This window comes from Tachysurus fulvidraco, chromosome 16, assembly GCF_022655615.1.
Source record: "Tachysurus fulvidraco isolate hzauxx_2018 chromosome 16, HZAU_PFXX_2.0, whole genome shotgun sequence".
NCBI classification, from domain to species: domain Eukaryota; kingdom Metazoa; phylum Chordata; class Actinopteri; order Siluriformes; family Bagridae; genus Tachysurus; species Tachysurus fulvidraco.
The window spans coordinates 11900964-11917724 of record NC_062533.1 but is presented as its reverse complement, the minus strand read 5'-3'; the positions used below and the strand labels follow the sequence as shown (position 1 = coordinate 11917724).

Below are 16761 nucleotides of genomic sequence, written 5' to 3'. Positions count from 1 at the left end.
TTGTCCAGTAGTTTGTCTCTGCATTCGAATCCTCCCTCTGTACCGATGGACAATGAAAGCCAAGATGGAAGGTTTAAAACAGGCCTCTTTTAAGACATACTGATGACCAAATACTAGTAATATTTTGAATGTGAGTAATAAAAAGGGTTCTTCTGGTAAGACAAAAGGAAATTCAATTAGAAAATTACATCCTCAAATTTCATATTCTTGGCTTTGCAAATAGAAAGTCACATACATGAATTAAAACTGCCTTTTTAATGTGGAACCTTAAATATTGTGCTTCCTGTATTCATACATAAACATTTCATATAAACCTTGATTAACAGAGCTTCTTTACATATACAGGTTTGTTTACATTTACCAAACCAACTTATTCAATAAGTTCCAACCATTTTGATATTTTCAGCAATGCAAGGGAGACAACAAGAATTAAAGAAAGCTAAAAGTCATAACAGCATTAACAGAAAAATAAGAAACAAGACACAGCTCCTCAAAACATTATTCATAACCAACAATATACGGAAATGTTCTTTTCTTTCTTTCATCCTGTCTTTCTCTTTCTTTCCTTTTTTTTTTTTTTAGAATGTTTTTAAAAACCAGCTGGTTATGGTTACTTTCAGGTAAATTTCTTCCACAGTTTTTTTTCACAGTTTGTGTAAAATCAGAGAAACATTCTTGCTAGTGTAATAAAATATTTTATTATTAATATCATCTTTTTTTTTTCTTTCAGAATGCACACTGTTCAATAGAAATGGCAGAGGTGTGGGTAGGGATAGTAGGCCTTAACCTGCGCAGGCTCTGCCACCTGCTTTCACCTCCATGGTGTTGTGTTTATTTCTTACTGTTCTAAGGCCCACTTGATGAGAGTCTGTGTAAAGCAATGACATGGCAGGCTGACTATGTCTCCGTGTATCTTTCCAACCAGCGTCGCAGTAGCCTTCCAGTTCTGAAGACAGCAGAACGGCAATGTGACACTGAGCACAGTCAAAGATGTTTTTGCTCTTCTGGTAGAGAACATAGTTACCTGTGTTTCGTATGGAACTTTGCTAAATCTGCAAATTACAGGCAGGTCTTTGTGCTGACTTCTGGGACCATCTTCCACCTCCATCGCCATTCAAATCAGCACTTGAAGGAGCAAAATAATCATACAAAATAGCCCAACGGTGACGTTAGAAATTTTGCTTCTTCTGAAGCGTTTCTGAAATTCTAGAAATTCTGCTTATTGACGCGTTTGGTGTTAACGGCCAGGATCGCAATTCTGCTCATAATCTGAAGGCACTTTGTATTTCATGGCAGAAAGTGGCTCCAATGTTGTTAATGTTCTTGCCAAAGAGAATATCTGAGCATTTTCTTAACCTGTTCTTGTATTCCTCCATGGCCTTCCACCTCAGGCATATGCACTTCTTTTTCTCTTCACTCTCTTCTGCCGTCCTTCATCAGGTGCTCATTAGCTCCTTTGTCCTGGTCTCCTACCCTTGGCCTGCCACTAGGGGATGTGAGCACAGTGTTGAAAATCAAAACAGGCCGCTACCCAGGTTGGGATATAAAGCAGATATGAATATTTTTTCCCCATAGTTTTTCATATGTATTCTAAAGCACCAAGCCAAAAGAAGGTTAAATCATGTGTGTACTGTATGAGGGCTGAATGTGGAGAAAAAAAGCTTATAAGATCTAAATATACAATGAAGGACAGGGAGGATGAGACACTGAAAGGTGTTCATAGTAAAGAGCTGGTGGAGACTGCCATCACTTGTCATTTCCCCACCTTTATAATGAGTTTTTTTTTAAACTGCCAGCTGGCAAAGTTGTCCTTGTGCTTTACAAACTGTCCTTAGATCTGCGTGGGAGCCCCTCACATGAGCCCTGACTCATGCTACTCCATCAGTAAGCTGCTCTCATCCAAGTCCTTGGGAGCATCTTACAGCAAAATAGTTTGCAGATTGTAGATAGATACATCAAATCCTTATTACTTTTTTGTCTTTTTTTGTTTGTTTTTCCATTTTTCATGATTTTATGTCTGATAATCCATATTGAGACAGTGCTGTTTCCCTCTCAGTCATCTGAAAATGTGAATCTTTGGTGATTATATTGAGGGTACGGGGTTGCGGCCTCAGACAGTGCCACCAGTCTCCACCTAGCGAGGTGGTCACCTAAGACCTGGAAACAGTGTAAAGGCCAGGGCGGGGCATAGCGGCCATATATGTGTCACTTGGAACGAAGCCTTAGATCTGATATCTGATGACAAGAGAAGAAAAAGGGGAGAAGGAAGAGGTTAACATTTTTTTTAAAGGAGATTTAAAAGGACTTAAATAGAGAAATACATTTTCCTTGAACAATTTCAAATTCTAAAACATACATTTAAAGATATTCATGGAATTTATTATGGAAACATTTCCTGCTATGTCAAGTATATCAATGAAATGATAAAGATTCGTCTTCCAGCAAATACAGAAATGCGGCAGATTTGTCTGGGGTTTTTTAAAAATTATTTTTAAGAAAAGAAACGACATTTAGCCACATGGATTTCAGAAAAAGTTCAAGCTGAGAAGAACAAAATCCTAATTTCCCTTTCAATAGCTTAATCAATTCCAGACCATTACTTTGTCTCGTCTTCCATTTTATTGCTCCGTTTGTCTGCAAGTGCAATTACAGATCTTCAACAGCTACGACTAATTCTATCATTCACACACTAAAGCAATTCTAAACCATCACTAAAGCGATGTCTCTTTCATACGTACGATTAGATGGAGGGTCAGGACACTCCCCCTCTTCTAGAGTGACATCATCAATTGCAATGTCCCCTTCGATCCCTGGACCTCGGATGCCTTCAAAGATCACCTTTGTTAAGGCAAAAACAAGATGCAGCAAATTGATGTACGTTATATAGTAACATTTATTAAAAATAAATTATGGTTTAAATTACAGATGCACTGATACTGGCACTGTGATTCCGGACATCTGCTTCCATGTGATACCGTGTACAGTAAGCTTTATTTGCTCTTAGAGTAAGGAAGAGAGACAAAACAAAATGATCTGGATGTAATGTATTTCATGACATCGATCCAAATCAAAGCAGACTGTGAACTATGCTCTAAAAAATCTCAAGAGATAGAAGTACAGCATCTTCCTACAGGTGAACTGATTACATCAGAACAATCCTAGCAGCCTATTGTACAGTATGAACACACAAGCATGTGCTTTTCAGGGGCACCATTAAAACCAGGGAAACATATACAGAGCAAAATAAAATATAATTATCACCCATGATTGTTTCATAATAAGCAAGGACTACCTCTACTCTATAGTACTGTACCATAGCGGACTACCTCTATTCTACACTACTGTACCATAGTGGACTACCTCTACTCTATAGTACTGTACCATAGTGGACTACCTCTACTCTATAGTACTGTACCATAGTGGACTACCTCTACTCTATTCTACTGTACCATAGTGGACTACCTCTACTCTATAGTACTGTACCATAGTGGACTACCTCTACTCTATAGTACTGTACCATAGTGGACTACCTCTATTCTACACTACTGTACCATAGTGGACTACCTCTACTCTATAGTACTGTACCATAGTGGACTACCTCTACTCTATAGTACTGTACCATAGTGGACTACCTCTACTCTATTCTACTGTACCATAGTGGACTACCTCTACTCTATACTACTGTACCATAGTGGACTACCTCTACTCTATAGTACTGTACCATAGCGGACTACCTCTACTCTACACTACTGTACCAAACCGGACTACCTCTACTCTATACTACTGTACCATAGTGAACTACCTCTACTCTATAGTACTGTACCATAGTGGACTACCTCTACTCTATAGTACTGTACTGTACGATAGAGGACTACCTCTACTCTACACTACTGTACCACAGTGGACTACCTCTACTCTATTCTACTGTACCATAGTGGACTACCTCTACTCTATACTACTGTACCATAGTGGACTACCTCTACTCTATACTACTGTACCATAGTGGACTACCTCTACTCTATACTACTGTACCATAGTGGACTACCTCTACTCTATACTACTGTACCATAGTGGACTACCTCTACTCTATAGTACTGTACCATAGCGGACTACCTCTACTCTACACTACTGTACCACAGTGGACTACCTCTACTCTATACTACTGTACTGTACCATAGTGGACTACCTCTACTCTATACTACTGTACCATAGTGGACTACCTCTACTCTATAGTACTGTACCATAGCGGACTACCTCTACTCTATAGTACTGTACCATAGCGGACTACCTCTACTCTATACTACTGTACCATAGTGGACTACCTCTACTCTATAGTACTGTACGATAGCGGACTACCTCTACTCTACACTACTGTACCATAGCGGACTACCTCTACTCTATACTACTGTACCATAGTGGACTACCTCTACTCTATAGTACTGTACCATAGTGGACTACCTCTACTCTATACTACTGTACCATAGTGGACTACCTCTACTCTATTCTACTGTACCATAGTGGACTACCTCTACTCTATACTACTGTACCATAGTGGACTACCTCTACTCTATACTACTGTACTGTACCATAGTGGACTACCTCCACTCTATACTACTGTACCATAGTGGACTACCTCTACTCTATACTACTGTACCATAGTGGACTACCTCTACTCTATACTACTGTACCATAGTGGACTACCTCTACTCTACACTACTGTACTGTACCATAGTGGACTACCTCTACTCTATACTACTGTACCATAGTGGACTACCTTTACTCTATACTACTGTACCATAGTGGACTACCTCTACTCTATACTACTGTACCATAGTGGACTACCTCTACTCTATACTACTGTACCATAGTGGACTACCTCTACTCTATACTACTGTACCATAGTGGACTACCTCTACTCTATACTACTGTACCATAGTGGACTACCTCTACTCTACTCTTCTTTACCATACTGTACTATATTCTACTCTATTCTACTAGACCATACTGTACTATACTCTATTCTATTGGACCATCCTGTACTCTACACTATGCTATTCTACTGTACAATACTGTGCTATAATCTATGCTACTGGACATACTGCTTGAAACCTTGAGAGGAATCAGACACAAAAAGAAACCCATCCTCATCATGAAAATAAATAAATCCACACTCCATTACAGTGCATATCCAAAGGAAAAGCTTTCTGCAAGCTCTGTTAGAATCATGTTTGCATTGAATTTATGTATGTTAAACATGAAATCAGTTTTAATAGTGTTATTGTAGCAACAGAAGTGATGTCTACTTGCGAGCTTCAGAGCTTGCGAAGCCATAACGCAAAACAAAAGGCAAAAATAGTGATTACGTCTGCAGTAACCTGTGCAAAAACATCTTGAGTACAGTATATCTCACTCAAACCTAAAGGCTTATTGTCCCTGCCTTTGCTTGACACTTCTGCCAGTCTGAGCTTTACTGTCCCTGTGGGCACAACATTGCATTTACAGTGCTGTTTTTTTGGACAACTTGTAGGATCCTGTGACTTGATTGCCGGGATTGCTGAAGTAGATACAGCCTGGAGCTGCACTAATGGCCACAATTTCATTATAGATTAATAAAAACTATGAAGTATTTATAAATAAGGTAATACACATATTTTCTTTGTTTAATTATACTGAATCGTGGACATTAAAGTGGCGTCCAAATAAACTCATAGCAAGCAAGAGAAGGCTGAGAATGTATAACATCGTATATAACAAAGCAATATGCGATTGAACACTTTGTGTATCTGCACTGTGAAAAAAACACAAAAATACAACATAAAGACCTTGTTGTTTTGCTAAATCTTTGCTGAAGCTACCAAAAATTAAGCTAGGCCACTTTTCAGTAGGAACTAGGATTTACTCAAGTTAGAATGCTAGTTTGCACTTCCACATTTATTATGCTGCGTTAAAATAATTTTTATTATTATATTTATATATTATAACAGTTATTGTCGTAACTTAGATTCCAACTGAAACAGTCATGGTTAATATAAGATAGAATTTTAAAGTTACATAGTCAGGATGTTTCTGTAATAAGGGTTCTGAGGACCAAAACCACAAAATATTTCAGTTACTGATGTGCTGTAATAATCAAAAGCATGATGATAAGATGAGATCAGAGTGACATTTTGACACTGATTACACAGAAAAATAATCTTTCACTACTGGATACGTTGCATTAAACATGCAAACATGAATGTTTTAAACCTGATGTGCTTCTGGTACATTTAAGAAATATGGCACATGAGTACCCTAGGAATCTTACCCCATGATTATAGGTAATATAAATCAAATGAAGCTGATCATGCTGCTGATCAGTCAGTGTGTTACCTGAAAGGAGGAGGTGGGGTGGATGCTGATTTTGGCCTGTTTCCACCGATCGCCCTGATTCCCACTGAGTGACCAGACTGGACCAGCATCCGAGGTAGCTTGACCTTTCTGCTTCATAAACGCATTCAGAGTGCCTGAAGAGAGGTAGATACAATGCAGGTTATTTAAAAAGTATGAAGTCACACACAATCTGCATACATGAGTCCCTAGCCATTAACTGACAATGACAAATTACATTAGTCTTAATCTTAAAATATAAAAAAAACAAACAAAAAAACCCCACCACAACCTTATGCAATATTCATCATTGCACTTTGCAGTATTATGCACTGTGGAATACACAATGATGCACTATAGAATTTCTATACATCTCACTTCCTACAAAGTGCTCTTCTTTTCATTCTGCAAACACCTCCGTTCTCATTAGTTTGCATTTGCAGTGAGTGAGAGAGAGAGAGAGAGAGAGAGAGAGAGAGAGAGAGAGAGAATGAAAGAGAGCAAAAGAGTGAGACAGAGAGTGAAAGAGAGAGAGAGAGAGAGAGAGAGAGAGAGAGAGAGAGAGAGAGAAATTGACAGAGAGAGCAAAAGAGTGAGACAGAGAGTGAAAGAGAGAGAGAGAGAAATTGACAGAGAGAGCAAAAGAGTGAGACAGAGAGTGAAAGACAGAGAGAGAGAGCGAGAGAGAGAGAGAGAAACAAGAATGAGAACAAAAACAAGAGAACGAAAGAGAGCAAGACAGAAAAAGTTAAAGACAGAGTGAAAGACAGAGAGAGAGCCTTGTAAGCTTTATCTGTGCTCACACTTGGATGTGACTCACTGTAACACCACGAAGGATGAGCTCCAGAAGACGAATAGCATTAACCGTCCCCTCTAATGGAAGTGCTGTGATCCTTTTGCCTCGTAGGGACAGGCATGCAGTAGTGAGTGTTTGCTTAGATTTAATCGCATAAACAAACTGAGAGAGAGAAAAAGGTCTCCTACAGCAAACTTTGAAGTGTCTCATTAATTAGTTTCAACCTCTTCCAACCTCGGGTAGCATGGTCAACACATTAAAACACAACTATCTCTTCTTCAAGTTACTTCAAGATACCCCTGCCCTTAAGGATAGTTCACTGTGTGTTTATATGCCTGGATGATTCTGGTGCACACTAATAATACATTTTCCTGACTTCATTTCCAAAGTGCTTTGGGGATTATAGGTTAACAATAACAAACAACAATAAAAGCGATTACACAAGTGCAAGAGCATGGAATCGGGTAGAAATTTTTCAAACCAGGTCAGGAGACATCAAAAAGAATAGGAAACAGCTCCAAGGTGCAAATTCTTTCAAATTCCATCGCAAAGAAGGACATTCTTCTGAAAGCACAGAGCAGAATGGGTAGAGAATTGATAGATTTTCCATTCAGTCCAGCAGGACAAATGTGAACGTGTGAGTCTCCAAAATTGGAAATGTCAACCTCAGAAGCCACCACAGCTCTCACTTCAGCCAGGCAGGAGTGCCGTACTTGTGTGTTAAAAAGGTGAATGTTAACTGTTTAAATATTTAACTGAACAAGGTAAAGTGTGTATTAAAAATTCATGAAGGTTATAAAATTCCACACACCTCCACACTGGCCCATGCTCACCAAGGCTTTGAGTTCTGTACCAGTTAAAGTTTGTAGCTCATTACCTTTCTGTGTTTAATGTTACCACATGTGCATATGTGTTAAAGCAACAACCAAACTTAATTTGCACTGTTAGTACTGTACATGAGACCATTTATGTCCAATTTCCATCTTTACAAGCAAAAATATGTACATCTGTAGGCCGACTCTAAGCACTGAACATGACTAGGATATGTTATGGTGAACTACAAACCAAGTCTCTACACAGTTCTGGACATGAGATTTTGGTAATTAGTGTCAAATTCCTGACCTTATTCCAAAAGAAAAGATGGTTGGACCCAAGGTAAGCAGTTCATGTGAGAACACCCACTAAAATCCCAGTGTTGAAGCTCTTCTGTCATGAACAATGGGTAAAAGTCTTCCAAGCTGTTATGCAGGACTGATAAAAAGTTCTCGCTAACTGTACTTGCAGTTACCGCTGCTTAGGGGCTCACAACAGATACTCAAATCAAAGGTTCACATACTTTTCCAGTTACAGATATGTAATGCTGGATCATTTTTCTCAATAATTAAATGAAGAAGTATAATATCTTTGGCTCATTCCTTTGATTGCATTTACTTTGTTTATTTTTAGGACTTGTGAAAATCTGATAAGGTTTTGGGTCATATTTATGCAGAAATGTAGGAATTTCTGAAGGTTTCACAAATTTTCAAGTGACACTGTATACATTACATCCCAGCTTGTTAGGAAGTTGGGGCCAGAGCATATGGTCATCCACAATAATGCACCTCTGGAGGAGAAAGGTTTAAGGGCCTTGATCACAGGCCCAACAGTGGGTGTTTGGCAGTGCTGGGGTTTAAAGCTCTGATGTTTTGTTCAGTAACCCAGAGCCTTAACCATGGAGCCACTACTCCTCATGTGTGGCAGCCTGTGAACACCCTCCACACTGTTAAAATGATTGACACACCTATTTTTAGAAACTTCACCCCAGTTAAAAGTCACTCTTAAAATGGTTGTGAAGTTTGCAGAAAGCCACCAAGCCAAGGTTAAAAAATAACCTAAATAATACAAATAACTCAGAGATGTCAAAGTATTTATTATCAGAAAAACAAATTTGGCATAACCTGATTTCTCATGTTTAAAGATCTAATACGAACACAGACGCGACAGCAAGGCTTGTTACTGATTACTATCCTGTTCTTATCCTGAGATCACTCTGTGCTGCCTCGGAGTTTAGCAAACACCTTGGTTCTTCGTGTCTCATGAAGGTCTTCATCACACTAGTGCTTAAGGAGAAATGTTAGAGCTGAAGGACACAAGAAAAGACAATGGCACCACAGACAGTATCCTATACATCAGTATTGAAAATTCCCCCAGGACTCAACAACATAACAGACATCACAGCAGGTCAGAAACCAGCTTCACCTGTTTGATATGTGATGTGTTTCCTCCCTGCCGGGAACATATCTTTCCTTTCAGTATGGAAGAAAGAATGGCAGCTAGGCACGCTTCCGAATGTGCACTCAGCACTTAAAACAGCCCGGTGGTAAAGGACAATAACAAGCCGCAGTAAGACAGCAACAATTTTGGCATGAAAGAGAAAGACAAGCTGCATTCGCTTCGTTACAACTTTAGGCTATGCGCTCTGACACAATGGCATTACGGCTCTATTAGGAAACACATGTGTCTGCTGTGTTTCTACACATGAGACAGGATTGGATCCAGTGATGTTATCCAGAGTGATTTAGGTCAAGCACGCTGGCTAAAGAATGTGCTGCTACTCTCCCCATTACATGGCATGCCAGAAGCTGACAGAAACTGTCTAGTCCAGCAACTTGTCACAGTAATGGTGCAGTCATGTGGGGATGCTTCAAAAGCCTGTCACTAAATACGTGTCTTTGGTGTCATTCACTTCACCACTCTTTCGCTGGTTAAGCAAATGTTACCTAAACCAGTCAGGGTCGTGTTATAAGAGAGAGCTCTGCTCTGACTTACCGATGTGTTTCCCGTACATGTGGTAATAAAAGCCAAAGCAGTATGCAGGAGGGTTGGTGATGCCGTAAGGATTTTTAGGTGCCACGTTGAAGGTGGGGCTCAGCAATCGGGCCTTGTCCCCTTCTTTACGGGGTCTGGAAGTCTCGATGTACATATAGAATCCTGCCAAATACACAAATCACAATTCGCTATTTAACATGCAAAACACCACAGAGACAGTGTGTTACCAGAGCTCAGGAGCAAACCCTAGAGGCACCAATGCTACCAGCTGCACCACCAGGCAACCCCTATTTCCAGTGAAAAAGGAAACAGATTTTTTTTTTTTCAATTCCTATATTAATACAGGATAATTAAAAGGCCAGGAAGACTCTTGAGGGTAATGTACTTTTATACAGTTTTATGTCTGCCACCAGGATGATTAAAGCAAATGTATTATTTATAACATCAGCTGCTACTGCATTCCCATAAAAGCCACAATCACCAGCGTGCCTCCCTCTAGACCTCCTCCTCCTCCTTCTCCCTCCTCGTCTTCCTCTTTCTATCAAAAGCCTCTTTGTGGAAGTGTCAATAAAGGGAGGTCAGACTGAATCTCTGTTGTAACTGGCAAGCCTTTCTCTCTTTGAAGTCACTTTCAAAACCATTATTGCCTGTTAGGGAAATTTTCATTTCAACTTGGAAATTACGCAGTCTAATCTGTGAAGCTGAATTTATGTCCAAATTAAACTGCTGAATCTGGCATTTAGGACTTAACAGAAAGCGGCTGATTGCTTCATTTAAATGCACCGCACCTTACCAGCAAAATAAAAGATGAGTCTTTAATGGCTGCCAAGCTGATGCTTGCTGCACATGTACAGAGGGGTGAATCTCTCCCATGTTCGGTGGTCATACAAACCTTGTTTTGAGCCGCTGCGGTCTCCACTGGGTCCTGTGTTGGGAGTGTATTTAGTGTCCCGTGTGGCGGCACTATGTCTTGTCCAATCAAAGTTGTCATTCTTGTCCTGAGTGAACATGCAAATGGGTTCCTCCTCAAAGCTGCAGTGGAATTCCCCTGAGCAACGAGAGAAGTGATCAGTCTCATTCGATTCAAAACACACCTGACCAGACATGCTTAAGAAGCTTAAAAGGACTTCAGTGTTGATGATCAGGAGCTTACTTAATCTTGTATAACTTCCTTAACACACTGACAGCCCCGATGAAGCATTAAAAGGCCTGTCTCGCCTTTTTTGGGGCATCGCTATGCTGCTATTGATATTCCGCTTGAGTGGTTTATGATAAATATTCATTGATTTTATTCAAACATAGCTTCGAGCAATGTGGACTGGTGACCTTCAAAGAGGCAGGGGCAGAGCTGTATTTTTATTTATTTATTTATTTTTAAAACTAAGGTATCTCTCAGCACAGATCACTTTGGGCTTTCGGTTAAAAGCAGTCCAAAAGGCCAGACTGTTGGCCCTTCTCTAATTTCATGCCTGAAGACTTAAACAGGGGAATCATTTAAAATGATTTAAAAGATTTCTTTTCAAATAATCTACAATATATGAAAAAATAAAAATGGAGAGAGGGATACTTACTCAGATGTGGGTTAATGGGAGCTGTGAAGAAATAAATGGGAAAGGGTTTTAAAAACTGGCATAAAAATAACACGAGAAACTGCTCAATGAAAATAATATACATACATATTAATATAATATACTACATGTCAATCTGCCCTTCATTTTAGACTAATAATAATGCTGGGAAATTATATACGTGAAATTATGCAGGGAATAAGAACATTTTGTCATTAAAGATAACGCTTGAGACATTTGACATTTATTACACCAGGTCTTCCTTATAGTTCACACACAATCAGAGAAACTGCTCACTTGTTTGTTAAACCAACTCAATTAAAGCAACGGGATATAAAATCAACTCAGCTTTTAATTGCTTGCGTTTTCAATTCAAAGTTCCGAACATTATTAACATGCTAAATAACTATAATCGTTAATTAATCAATAAGGGTTGTTGAGAGCCATATTACAAGGAACGTATTAAAAAAACATAAGGGAGAAATTAAGAACCGAATTAAATGCAAATTCTATTAGGACCAGACAGAACAGAGTACAGCAATCAGTGTGCTTAAAATAGAGCAAATTAAAAATAAAATTAGGAAATGATATCAATTAAAATTCAATAAAATGGTGTAATATTAGTCGTACAGAAAAAAGTCATTTTTGATACATTTTTGCAATTTACAATTATAGAATTTAGAATCGATCCCGAAGACCCTGAATTGATAATTCGGCATTAGAAATACAACTGTAATTTTTTTAATAACCTCGTGACATTAGCCCCCATTGGCTATTCAGTGCATAAATGAGTAGACATACAGCAGAAAGTGCAGCGTTTCTGCTCTGTGCATTTACAAGGCCATATACTCATATGCATTTCAAAGCAGCTGCTTCTCAATATGCAATTCTCACTAGCAACATAAGAAGGATACATCCACTGAAAACAAGCTAAAGGTCAAGGGTACAAAAATGCAGTTTGTTTCAATAAGTCACTGTAATTTCTTTCGTGGAGTAAATACAATCTAAGCTGTCAAGAAGATGCATGGGCTTTTTCATGATCGATTTCTGCCACGCTGAATAAATGTGGAGCATCAGCTTAACCCCGAAACTTCGTTACCGTGGCATGATTTATGAAATGCTGTAGGTCATGGAAAGAATTGATTTTAATTCACTCGATTAAACTAGCTAATAAGAAATCATTCCTGCAAAGCAAACATGTGTAAAGGAATATTGGTTAAGATCTCTGAGCCAGTCTTGTAGAGCCACAAAACAGTGGATAGAGAGAGAGAGAGAGAGAGAGAGAGAGAGAGAGAGAGAGAGAGAGAGAGAGAGAATTTTATGATTTTGTGTGTGCTTTCATGATACAGTACCAATATTCATGATAAATGATAAATATAATGAAGTCTTTAAAATGCAGGTCATTACCATATCTTGAACTTTTCTTGAACACTTAGTAGTGATATGAATGCACTGTCCTGTCCCCTACACACTTTAAGAGCAAGGCAAAGAAAATAATACATGAAAGGAAATTTGTAAAAGATACTCCGAAATCTGACTACTGTACATTTAACAGCGGTCGATTTGTTTTGGGTATAGAAATGCTTCCGAAAATCTGTTACATACCGTTGGATTCGACTTTGTGACAACGTACAGTAGAGCATATGTACAGCTACCCACACAGACATCACTGCAAACGCACACATCTGCCACATTCTACCCAACACAGAACTTTTTCTCACACAGAGGACACATTGTGCGTGTCACAACAGCAAAACTCACACAAACCATCAACTCAATTTCCTTTCTTTATATATATATATATATATATATATATATATATATATATATATATATATATATATATATATATATATATATATATACAGTATATACAAAGATAGACCTGGGAAGTCTGTTGCAGCAAGTCTTATATGTACAAGTTACTGTCTTATATGCACAAGTTAGTCATTACATATTCATTTACTGTACTAGCTGTTTTAGAGAAACGTAGAGAAACGTTTCACACCGGTAATACAGAAGCAGGTTATTTAGACTTTTTAAATCCTGCTCTGAAGCAGCGTTAGCACAGTGTTTGTGATATGATATATGATATGATGTAATACTTTATTGTCAGAAATTTTTCTTGCATCACAGTATATTTTCTATGTTTGCAGCAATCATCTCTTACACAATATCACTTAATCCGCAAACTCACTCTAACTACATTTGTAATTTGTAACTACTCCATTGTGATTTTAAACCCTCACTCAGGTGTGTAGTTAGAAATGATGCGTTGTTAAAATGTCGCTGCTTTTCTACATTTTGTTCTTCCTTGTATAGCCAATACCTTTTGTGCTAATTCCATTTTGTATTATTTTATTTTACTTTTAAGTTCAATTCTTGACTATTTTTATAAAGTGGACAGTCCGTGCATTGCATATGAATTTGAGATGTTTAGCAACAGATGTGTGTGCTTTACAGTCATTACAGTCACAATTCATACTGTGTAAACTCTTTGACTTCTTGCACCTCTGAAGATTTTATATAACCAAAGAGGATTTACGTGGTTACGTTTTTTGTTTTTCCTCACTGGTGCGGAAGCACAAGACTAGCCGTTATTTAAATCAGCTGAACGCTGTATTTATCAAATCAAGGTTGTATTCATCCAAGCAGGGTTTAGGAATATACAGTGTGACCTGTAAGATTATAAATAGCCAGGATTAACCCTGGGTAAAGTATGAGCAGTGTGAAACATGGAAGAAGATTCTGTTTACAACGACCAAGCGTTCACTATTTCAAGCGTGAGAAGCCCTACACTTTTATTCAAAATATTTTCTTAGCATTATGTTAGTGGGTTTTAATCCTAAAAACAATTTAAGAGGTTTAAAGACTATAAATATTCAACCATAGAGGAATTCTTATCCCTGTCGCTAATATCCTGTACAATGTTCCAGTGGAGTTGTATGCTGAATATAAGGGCCGTTCTCAAACTGGCACTGAATGACCCTTTTTATTCAAAAAAAAAAAAAAAAAGATGTAACTCCTGAATACGGAATACAGCAAAGGGCCTGTCGTTATGCAAATGCTTTTTTTTTATCTTAGCAGCGAAAAGCATAGATAAGCAAGGACACAGACTGATAGTGTGACTTATTCTGAGTGTCAGATACGTGGCCTTTTAAAAAGACCATGTGCAAAATAATTTACTTCACATGGACATGGCCTACAGTCCAGTATAACCTTACTGTGATCACGAAGAATGCTGTATGAGCTTTATATCTGATGTAGTAATAAGATCCTCAAAACCTCTATTTCATTCGAGCAGCCATCATTTTTGGAAAATGATTAAAAAACAAAAACCCTGCGTTTCAGTAATAACTGTTCCAGTAATCATCTGTATGATTAATCTTCTGAACATCCTTCATTACTGAGTGTAACAAGCTGAAATTATTTTTTACTCATCCTGTGCCTGTACACAAGAATCTCATCAGAATGAAGCTATCTTTGGCTTGTTGGCAGCATCAGAACATGCAATTCAGGCGTGAGTGTGAGACTGTGTGAAGATTATATTGTCCTAGTTATGCTGCAGTTTTTTTCAGCTTGTAGACAGACAGAGGAACCGAATCTTCTTGTATGAACAGATCTCATAAGAACAGGTCTCCTGAGGCCTAACAGGCATAAGGAATAATGATCCCATAAGGCTGAAAGAAAGAATATTATCTTTATGTGTTTATTTATTGTTATTACACACTTAAAAATTCTTTCTCTTTAAGTACTGCTTGCTTAATGGCGACCTGCTGTACATGTCAACAATCATTATAGCGCTTTAATTACTTTACATATTTGTAAGGTAGCGCTGTCTAGGGACAACGCACTTCTGTTTATGTATCTAGAGCATACAGTAGAAAATGTTTAGCAATAACGTCGGAGTGTGGCTATAGTGTGTAGTGTGAGTGTGTCTGTGTCTGTGTGTGTATGACGTGGTTTCCAATCAACGCGCTGTCCTGATTTTATCAACGTGCCGGAAAGCTGCCATTTCATTTTTGTTTACTTCAGCTGTCATTTGAATAATCTGAATAATTAACCTTGGAGCCAGATTAGTGAAAGGTGCTATTTTTAGTAGAAATAATGATGGTAGTAAATACCATTAAGATAAGAGATAAGATAAATGCAAACATCCCAACCCACAACAGAAAGCCTCTGAAATAAAATGTGGCTACACGGCAACTCTGACATCTGGAAACGACATGAGCTGAACATGCATAAGCCGATGTGTGAGGATGCACTCGACCTGCGGTGGTGTGCTGACTCGTATGTTAATACTGTGCATGGTGAATGTGCTAGGACGTGTGTGAATGGACGAGACGTTGGCCAGGATTTCGCCCACACAACCCATTTCCATCGATGGCCATTATAAGGAGATTATTATGTTTTAAACATTAGTATAATTAAAAAAATTAAAGAGACATGATGATCTAATGTTTGCAGCTGCACAGTGCATGAGTCGATAGCATAGCTCCCTAATAGCATCTCCCTTTCAGCTCTCCCTTATCATCATATGACAGCTACAGAATGGAGAGGGTGAAGACTCACTGGTTACACCAAGACATGTGAGACCATTTATTCAAACTGCTTGTCATGGAACATCACAGGGATGTGTAACACACTCACAGGAAACTCACATCTCCCTCTTCCACATGCAGGAGCTCACAGACACAAATGTACGGATAGTGATTGACAGGACAAACAGACAGACAGACAGACAGACAGACAGTTTGAGACAGAAAGGGAGACAGATAGAGAGACAAAGATATAGAGAAAAACTGTCTGAGACAGAGTGAGGAAGGGGGGTACAGAAAGACAGGCAGACGGACAAACAGACAGAAGGAGAAACAGTTTGAGAGAGAGGGAAAGAGACAAATAAACAGACAGAACAGACAGTGAAATTGTTTGAGACAGAGTGAGGGAGAGGGTTGACAGACAGACAGACAGAAGGAGAAAGAGTTTAAGACAGGCAGACAGATAGACAAACATACAAACAGTTTGAGAGAGAGAGAGAGAGAGAGAGAGAGAGAGAGAGAGAGAGAGAGAGACAGAGACAGAGACAGAGACAGAGACAGACAAAGTGACAGGGAAAAACTGACAGACAGACAGACAGACAGACAGACAGACAGACAAAGTGACAGGGAAAGACAGGCAGACAGACAGACAGTTTGAGACCGACAGTTTGAGGCAGTCAGACAG

General features: G+C 38.7%; 1 protein-coding gene across 2 annotated transcripts in view; it reads right to left on the bottom strand.

Annotated features, from left to right (window-relative positions):
* Positions 1–240: 240 nt before the first annotated feature.
* mdga2a (MAM domain containing glycosylphosphatidylinositol anchor 2a) overlaps positions 241–16761 on the bottom strand; it is a 185014-nt gene continuing 168493 nt past the window's right edge. For both annotated transcript variants that reach the window (XM_027166342.2, XM_027166343.2), the window contains exons 12-17: positions 11542–11562; positions 10863–11018; positions 9971–10132; positions 6370–6503; positions 2739–2838; positions 241–2235 (exon numbers count right to left, since the gene is read on the bottom strand). In XM_027166342.2, coding sequence (XP_027022143.1) covers positions 2147–2235; positions 2739–2838; positions 6370–6503; positions 9971–10132; positions 10863–11018; positions 11542–11562 — 662 coding nt within the window. In that variant the 3' untranslated portion in view covers positions 241–2146. The remainder of the gene's footprint in view (positions 2236–2738; positions 2839–6369; positions 6504–9970; positions 10133–10862; positions 11019–11541; positions 11563–16761) is intronic.